The 9,840-nt window shown below is 26.9% G+C and overlaps 1 protein-coding gene across 1 annotated transcript; it reads left to right on the top strand.

Annotated features, from left to right (window-relative positions):
- The first annotated feature begins 2,528 nt into the window (after positions 1–2,528).
- Positions 2,529–3,824, top strand: LOC145828712 (ubiquitin recognition factor in ER-associated degradation protein 1-like). Its single transcript, XM_082936467.1, has 3 exons — positions 2,529–2,838; positions 2,965–3,142; positions 3,368–3,824. Exons 1-3 carry the CDS (start codon positions 2,529–2,531, stop codon positions 3,822–3,824), a joined length of 945 nt encoding a protein of 314 aa, XP_082792593.1.
- Positions 3,825–9,840: the final 6,016 nt, after the last annotated feature.

Genomic DNA, 9,840 nt, shown 5'->3' with positions numbered 1-9,840 from the left:
TCGTGTGTAAAACTTTTTGACTTCATTTTGATTAATACTTGGTTATTTATTGATTAATGAAGTATAGTATTGAAATTTTAACTAACAAAAAGTTTTTTTTGACAAGTTTTCATAGTTTTATCTTTAAAATTAACAAAAACAAACTAATAGTCATTGAGTCACATAAGATAAAGTTGTAAAATTTCTTGAAAAAAATCAGTCACAACTTAAATGTTTTTTTTGCGAACAGAAATATTATAATCATTCTATTTAAAACATTTAATACGCTAAGTACCTTATAAACTGAAAAACCCTGGAAAAGTGAAAAATAGGAAACATTAAAATACTTTAAAAACTTACTATCCAACACATTACTGTTTTGTTTTTTTCAGGTCACGAAACTTTTTTTAAGTTGTCTGGATATTTTGTCTAACAAACAAGCTCTAATAGTTATTACTAATTTAATGCTAGTAATAATGACTTTTTTCTTAACATTTTTAATATCAGGTGCGTTTATATAATTTAGATTATTTAAGTAGTTTAGTTTTGTTGATATTTTTAATATGTAACATAAATCTTAAAAGTATCAGGCTACTCTTTTTGTTAATAAAATGGAATTAAATTATAGTATACTCTTTGAAACACTTAAAGAACTAAATACTAAGTGTTTTAAATTATGCATTAATTATAAATCACTAAGTACTCTAATCAAGAATGATCCTGGAATGAAACTGTACTCCAGTAGAAATTTTTTAAATCAGTTGTGAATAAAGTGCTAGGAGTAAAATCTTGGAGTAGCATGGTTATTTTAAAAATTGTAAAAACACTTTAAAAGCTTAATGTTTTTAGTAAAAATTTAGTTGATTTGCAGTTTTTTGCAAAATTCAGGTTACTCTGGGTTTTTATTTGAGTTATCAAGCAGATAGTTTTTATGAACTAAATTTTTTTTAAATATATTCTCGTGTAACATTCAGGCGAAAACAAAGTTTTATTTAGTTTTTATTCCATTTGCAACAGAATTACTGTATTAAAAACAGTATTTATATTATGTTGTAAGTATTTCTACTTTTAAGCCTTTTAGTATTTACTTAAAAAATTACATACAAAGTTTATCGTTTTAAAGTCTACTAAGTTAATTACCATAATACTTTTCAGCATTTAATTCCAGTTTTTTAAGCAAAAAAAATTTAAAAACTGGCTAAGTCTATCTTGATATTATATTAACTTGTTTGAGATGATAAGCAGCTGCTTTGAGTATTAAGAGTAGTTTTGGAAAGAAAGTAGTTTAGTATAAGTATAAGTCAACATTAATTTTGTTGTAAAACAACTCAGAACTTTTTTTCTTCAAGGAAAACAAAAACAAATATGTTTAAAATGACTGATTAATGCATAAACATGTGGTTGTTAAAATAAGTTTTTATTCTTCTGTTTTTTAATTAGTACATGTTTTATTGAATTATTATTATTTGCGGTAAAAAACTGCACTTGCATAGAGCAGTCCTACGAATTCAGCCAACATTTTGGAGCTGCCCGACAAACATATAGTTTGCAAGCTGAAATAAGTTTAAAACAAAAACACCAGTAGCTAGAAAGTAAATTAGTTAAATTTTCTATCTATTATATTTATATATAAATCAACATGTACGTTGCTACTTAAAATGTCTAGTTCAATACGATAGCTCCATTTATTATTTCAGCACTAACTGCATAATTTTTTTTTTATTCAAGCTAGCTGATTTTTAGAAAGTGGCGTGTCTTAAAAAAAAATTGATTAAAATCATCTAACCTTGCTAAGATATTTTAAGTGTTTTGAAATATGCACTAACTGGAACTACTTAGGAACTTTAATCTGAAAAATTTCGGAGGTAAAACTGCATTGTAGTAAAAGGTATTCTAGCAAATCAGTTGTAGCTAAGAAAGTTGGGAGTAACAACTTCGGATGTAATAATAAAAATGATTTTATATAATAAAGGATTAAGTTAATTTTTCAAAATAAGCTGTTTGACTATTTTAAATATTAACTATATGATTGCGTAAGTATGTTAGAATGTAATTATTAAAAATAGCTGTTACTTTTAGCTACTGTCAAATATATTTATTTTACAGCACTGACTCACTTTTTTAACAGTTTTTTTTAAATACCTTTATCTGGTTTAAAGCAAAAAAAAAATAAGAACCATATTTAAAGATATTTAAAAAGTTACTTACATCATTAATTATATTTTTCACTTTTACCAGTTGAATTTTTTGCCTAGATAGTTTCAGAAACGTCAAATAAAAATATTTTATTAAGTTTATGCGTGATGTATAAGTTGAACTTAAGTACATTTTTGATCACTTTAAACTTAACAACAGTATTAAAACTAAAGCATTTTTACAATCTTTATGTTAATTTTATATATTTTTAAGATTTTATGTGTTTGATTTTAGTGAATAGTACCTTTGTTTTGTCAGCTGTACATTACCAAAATTACATTTTTTTGATTTTTATTGTACATTGTAGTATTAATTTTTAACGCAGGTAAACTATTAAAACAAAAACAATAAACATGACCTATGTGCCACCATACCCCGGAACGTACCAAGCAGTCCTCAATTGCTACCCACCAATATTCACCGACTTGTCCGAAAGAAAACAGCGGGAACTCTCGCAAGGAGGCAAGATCCTGATGCCTCCCTCCGAGCTGCAACGCCTCATGAACATCCCCGACGTCTCCTACCCGATGATGTTCAGAGCTCGAAAGGACTCGCAGTTGCGAACCACAGTTGCGAGTCACTGCGGCGTCCTGGAGTTCACTGCCCCGGACAACATGGTAATCTTTCCGCAGTGGATGATGGACAACCTCGGCGTTTCAGCTGGTGAGGGGACGACTTAATTTTTTTTTTAGTTTTTTAACTGGCAGTAATTATTTTTTGATAAAAATGAAAACTTTTCTCTTTTTCAGAGTAAATTTCTATTTAAGTAAAGTATTTTTTTACTCATAGGCGAAGAAGTGGTTCTTTCCAACTACACCCTCCCGACCGGAACCTACGCCAAATTTGTACCGGAAAGCGGGAAATTTTTCCAGGAAGTTTCCAGCCATAAAGCGGTGCTGGAAACCGCATTGAGAAACTACTCCGCCCTGACCAGGGGTGACAAGATCGCCGTGTTTTACAATGACAGGTGAATATATGCCTTATGTGTAATTTTTATAAAGCTAAAATAGTATAGCATTAACATTCGGTGCCCATGAGCACAATTTTCGAGTGGGTATTGAACCAAAGGCTGCATTTTGAATGAATTTATTTAACGTGTGTAGAGAGTATTAATAAATAACAGCTTGCAAGAATTGTAAGTTTAAAAGTTGAATAAATTTCACAAAAATATTAAACTATACTTGCACAAAAGGCAGTACGACATACTGGTGAAGCAACTGAAGCCGTCAAACTGCGTCAACATCGTCAGCTGCGACCTTCTGATGGACATCGAGGCACCCGACTCGTACAAGGAGCAGCTCTCAAGGATGGCTCAGCAGAACAAGCAGAAGAAGGAGGAATCTAACGTGGATCAGAACCGCGAAGTGCAGGATAAGTTGAGGGAGTACGCGAGGAAGCACGTGCCTTCTTTCGGCTCAGGTAGCACAGGCTACCGAATCAGGAATGGGAAGAAGAAGGTTGAGAAGATGGACGATGACTTCACGGTTGATCTTCCCAGGGGAGTCCCCGACTACGAGTGGGAGTTCGGCACGCTGAACTTCATCAGGGGCAGCGAGCCTCCCAGCAAGAAGGGGGAAGGGAATAGCGAAGACGCTTTCAAAGCTTTCGAAGGTAAGGGCAATAAGTTAAAGCCCAAGAAGCGGTTTTAATGTAACTTCTTAAAACAACTATATAAACAGAAAATAGCATTTTGTTATTTTTTGCAATAAAAAATATATTTTTTATGTTTTTTAAATACGTAGAACCTATTTTAAGTGCCTAGTTTTTTAAGCTTTTAATAAATTAAATCTTCAGTAAAATATGATGTTTTATGTTCTATTACGTACGAAAAATCAAATTAATAGCAAGTTTGAATAGCGAATTTGTTAAAAAAAAAACAGTCAGTTTCTTTACACAAGTTTGTTCAACATTTGTCTCACGCTAGAGGTTTCTGCTCGGCGGGTTAGGTCCAACCAATTGGTCGAAAGGTGCCTGTTCCTTTAAGATTTTAAAGTAGCTATTAATGAAGTGAAGTTAAGCATAACTGGATAATTAACTTTTAGTTTATAAAGTTTGCTGTTTTATAAAAATTTACACAAACAAAGATTAGAAAAAAACTTGTTTGAACAAATATTTAAAAGTATAATGGAATTATAAACTAAATTGAGCATAAAATTGGTAATAAATTTATTGTTATAACTTTGTTGCGAAAAAATTAATAACTCTGCTTCAGTAAAAAACAAAGTGGAGTGTTAGCAAACACATTGCTTCAAAACAACTTGGGGATTTTAAGTATTAAATGTACTCTACAAATCACAATGAACATAACTATTTCTACTAATAGGTAATGAATCTTCAAATCAATCAAAAAAGCTTACCATGGTTGTACAAAAATGAGGTCGTGATTACTATTTATACATTACTTTTTATTATATTCACTTTTGTTATATTCTTAACTCTAAAAAATAATAAGTAGATTAACATTTATAAAAATATAAAAGAAACAAAAAGAAACGATTAAGATAAAGATTAAAATATAACACTGCCATTAATATAAAAGTAATTTATGACTATGTTTTTATGTAAGAATTGGCTGAATTTACGCATCTTCTGATTACTTCTAATCTGAAATAAAATAAATTTTAAATGTGGGCAAATGCTTAATCTATATATTCAACGTTATAGAAAATATATTTGTCCTGGATGAACTTAAAAACAATATTGGCAAAAAGTTCTTAAACCAAAGTTTCCTCAAAATTTGCGTTTTCATAAAAAAACCGTTTACAAATGTATGCCAAAGTTAGAATTAATCAACATAAACTTTTAATAGATTCAGTATTTTAAACAAAGAACACTGAATTCTAAAGGAATACTATCCGATCTCTCTTTACAAATTTATGCGAAATTGTTTTAGTTACTATTTGAGATACTCCGAAAATTTACAATTTTAAAGTGATTAAAGCCTAGTAATTTATGTTTCCTGCAAATAAACTTGTACATCATAATGATAATACTTATTGGGAAGTATCGAAATCACTTCATACAGTACTTTTATGTCTAAAAAGAACTCTGTAAAACAATAAATCTTTAACTTTACTGTCACATTTAGTTTTGTCTTTAAAAAGCTTTTAAATGTTATCAACAGTATAATGAGAAACGATAAGTTATTTTCAAATATAACACTAAAGTTTTATTCATTGGTCTTGAAAATAGTTTTTTAAGCTTTGTGTTTAACCTAGTAATCTACCAGCTCTGGATTTTTAAAAATTAAGATCCGATCTTGGCAAAAAATAGCAGTTCTTTGATATAGTAGGTCAATAGACAATAGTCTGAAATGTAATCTAAACATAGAGTTCTTAGATTTGCTGCTTCTGATAGATTGAAAGAAAAAAAAAACTTTAAAAAAAACTTATAGTCAAACTTAGAAAAATATCGCCACGTTTAAAACTAAAAATTTATAGTTATAAAATGTTAACGTAACGATTTTAAACCGTATAATATATTTTTTTTGAATAGGAATTTTCATTTAAAATAGATTGTTTCACAGTTCCTCAACAATGTACAGTTAAATTTTCAGACTAATTATAAAATAAATATAACTTGGTTATAAAATTAAAGACTATGAAGTAGCACGAAAAACGATAAAATTTAAAAAGCTGTATACAAGATTTACCTAAACACTTAGCACTTGAGCAAGAAATCCCTCAAATGGCTTTGCTAAGAATTTAGGTAATAATTGTATGGGTCGTATATTTAAATAACAATTATTAATTAGGAAAAAAAAGTATAATTACATCTTGAAAATTAACTATACAAAAGTGTTAAAAATTAAAATAATTAAAAAAAAAAATTTTGCATAAACTACTGTAAACCTAAAAATCGAAAATCGTGCAAAATTGGAATTTTTTTGAAAAAATTATTTAGGTTTATGGTATAAAAAAATCGAAAAAAATTACAAGTTTAAACTTAGTTTAATACGTGTGTTAGAAAAAAATAGGAAAGAAAAAAATATTTTTGGAGAAAAACTTGTAAAAATATAAAAATAGAAATAAACTCAAAAATTTTAAAGAGGCCCAACCAGGGGCGTGTTTTGACTGGTTTCCTGTTTCCTGTGAACCCCTTGAAAAAAAAAGAAAAGTAAAAAGAAAAAAAAGTTCTTAGAATATCACTAAAAACGTCTTTTATTGACTTTGTTTTGGTTATTTGATAAACTTTGTAGAATGAATGTTGAATCTATAACACTGAAAGATTATAAGTTTCCGTAACAAAAAATGCTCGTTTTTACCCAGATGAAATAGATCCCAAATAAAATTTCAATTGTGATGTGATAAAAAGTAAAAGTTTTAAAATAGCTTTTTTTCGGAAACTTTTTTCTAAGATGCTCTTAGTTCCCATTATAAATTGTTACTTAGTATAAATAACTTTTGATTAAGATTTTCAACTAGTAAGTACAATTTTACTACAAAATGTCCAATATAATCATTAAAGTTTTCCTTACTTAGTTGATTGTATATAATAATGTTGTGTGAAGCTTTTAAACCTTGAAAAGTTCAATTCAGAGAGTTTGCAAAATCATCTTTAGACCACAACACCACCAAGCAATTTATTCTTTTATCATTTAATGGTAATTCAATATTTTTATTTAAGTTATTTTGTTTTTGTATATCTGTTGACCACAAACTTGATTCTTGATTTTTTAAAATTTTTAACTCAAAGAGATTTCAAAATCATCTTTAGAAACCCTGCATCATCAGGCAAACATCTAATTATAATTTAAAGATGTTTTAATATTAAATTGTATAAGTCTAAACATTTTTTTTGATGAAATTTAAAATTTTATAGCCTAACTTACCTGAAAAATTATTTTTATTATAAATAGATATATAAATGTAAAAAGTATAAAATTTAAAATAAAAATTTTAAAGAAGTCCAGCTATACTAAAATTTTAATCAAAATTGAAATTTTTTTTAAAGAATTTTTTTCTATTTTTTAATTATTTTATAATATTGTTTGCTGATAAAAAGGTTAATTTTTTATAGAGTAAGTTAGTTATGTCTGTAACAGTTGAAGAAATAAAAGCATTTGTTTTTTAGATCTTTCATTGAAAGAAAAAAATTCAAATATTTTGATATACAATTTGTAAGTTCATAACTTTTTCTGGTTCTTTTAGTTTTAGTTTATCTAAATTTACTACAGTATAATAAATAAAAAAATATAATATTTTTCTTTTACTACTTATACGTTTTTTTTTTGATTTTTAGGCAGAAAAAAGCATTTTAAACACAGAGTTTTTCGGCCAAATATTGCGTAGTACGCACAATGCGTACTTATCTGGCAGTGCATACCTAAGAAATGCGTACTTAAGCAGTAAATTAAGAACAAAAAAAATAATTGTGAGCCTCCTTTCCCCTGGGCCCCACTACAAAAGTCAAACCCCAACTCGATGGAAATTATTGTGAAAAGCAAAGCAAAAAAACGTTCTTTAGAATTAAAAAAAGTTCCAAGTGAGCATTAAAGAATTTGAAAATAATTGGTTTTAAAGTTTGGTTTAAAAAACAACTACAAAAAAATCCATTCAAGCCAAGTTCACGCTCGTCTTTTAAATACAGTAATTTTGAGGAATATGACCATCTTTTGCCAATTTTTAAATAGAACGAACTTAAAAGTGTTGTTTTTTATTTAGTAGAAGAAAAAACTTTAAATGTATCAGTAAAAAATAGAGGCAGAGCATAGAAAAGCATATAAAAATATTTACACTATAAATTTATAATTTTTCGTATCACGACTTTAAATCAAAAACGTAACGAATATTTATATTATTGTTTGTTGAACGAAAAAAAAAGTGCTCAAATGTTTGGTCCAAGGACCTGGTGTACGAAAAAACCTTTCGGCTATCAAGTCGTACACCAGGGTACAGTTTAAATTTATGTCCAGGACAATTACTTTTAAAACAATTAGTTAAACAAAATAAAAAAATGAAAGAAAAAAATTTAATAAAATAAAATAAAACTCAGTTAAAAACTTGCTGGAAACAGTTATCTCAGCTTACTTTTTTAATACGTTATTTTCTGCTAAAATATAAACATCTATAACATTTTTTTTTAGATTTCCATGCAAAAAAAAAACTAAAAATTATAATATTAATAAAATATATAAAAAAAGTTTTCAAACAGAAATAAAAAATTGTATGTATTCTAAACTTAATTCAAAATTGTAATCTTAAAAATTATTTTAAAAATAACTAGACAGAAAATGCTAAAATCTCGACTAAACCAATGTTAGTGTAACCAAACAAATCAACTTTCGAACAAAAATATATAAAAATAAATAAAAATTAGGATATTAGATGAATTATTAAATAGTAATCTTAAACAACAATCTTAAAAATAACTAGTTAGAAAATACTAAAATCTAGACTAAACCAATGTTACTGTGACCAAACAAATCAACTTTCGAACAAAAAAATAAAATATAAAAAAATTAATAAAAATTTATTTTAAATGCATATTTAATGTTAAATATATAACTCAATCAAAAGCACCGTTTTCTATTAATATAACTATACTTTGACTTTAGATTTTATTATTTTGATTAACATAGTTTTTAATTGTAAAAACTAAGCTTTTTCTCAGCTTTTAAGAAAAGATTAACTAGTTGTTGTGAAAAACTTTTATAAATTAATACCAAAAAGTAATACTTAAAAAAATAAAACCATCGTCATAACAATTCGATAGACTAGAGGTTTAACTACTTCTTAGGCAAGTGCATGTTTGCAACAATGTCCCCAAGTATGGATTCAAATATTATTTGTTATGATTATTATATTTTCCTGTATATGCAATTTTTCCCACATATGTGACAATTCTTAATTTATTGCAGTTATTTATAGTGCCTAGTAATATCACACAGCTAATGTTACGGATCCGGCCAAATAATGCCTATCGGGCTGAATATTCTACACATGTGTCGCTGATTGGCTGATCTATATTCATAGAGATAAAACTATCCAACCGTAAATTTTGATGCTATTTATCATATTTTGGAGCCACAAGTTGTTACAAGTTAGAAAAAGACTTAGTTTAAAATTTAAAAGTCTGTTCTCAAATATTAAACCTTACTAGTTTCAGAAATTTTTATACAATTTAACTGTAATACATCTGTAGGATGAGAAAAAATTATTAAATAATAATTTAACTTAGGATTATTTATTTTTACTGCTAATATAAGGTTATGAGTGGTGGGGTTCATTATTTTGGTTTAAAAATTCACAGTAATTACCTAGGATGAAGTTGCACCAATGTCAAGCTGAAATTATATTGAATTTAATGTCTTTCTAACCATTATTTTAGGCAAAAATTAATGTTTTATGCTAACTATGTTTAGCCTGAAATATACTTTGTTTTAAACAAGATTTAAATACATAGTGAGAATAAAATTTATTTATGACAAACTAAAGTATTTGATTGATTATGTTTTACAATATCATAATCAATATAAAAAATTAAGAGATTTAATTGCTTTTATTATACAATATAAAGCAATTAAATCTCTTAATTTTTTATATAATCAATATAAAGCAATTATATATTTAAGTTTTATTAATTTATGATATATAACTCAATTTGTGTAATTATAAATATAAATTTTTAATCAAAAATTATAGTTAAGAATACATCAAATACAAT

This window comes from Thalia democratica, chromosome 2, assembly GCF_965202585.1.
Source record: "Thalia democratica chromosome 2, ktThaDemo2.hap1.1, whole genome shotgun sequence".
NCBI lineage: Eukaryota > Metazoa > Chordata > Thaliacea > Salpida > Salpidae > Thalia > Thalia democratica.
The sequence above is the reverse complement of the archived record's forward strand: the minus strand, read 5'-3'. Positions and strand labels throughout refer to the sequence as shown.

Bases quoted from the DNA above. Each gene is read 5' to 3' on its own strand.
- LOC145828712 (XM_082936467.1), top strand. From the start codon at position 2,529: ATGACCTATGTGCCACCATACCCCGGAACGTACCAAGCAGTCCTCAAT. The intron at 2,839-2,964 runs GTGAGGGGACGA...TTTTACTCATAG, and splicing joins CAACCTCGGCGTTTCAGCTG to GCGAAGAAGTGGTTCTTTCC. The intron at 3,143-3,367 runs GTGAATATATGC...CTTGCACAAAAG, and splicing joins GCCGTGTTTTACAATGACAG to GCAGTACGACATACTGGTGA.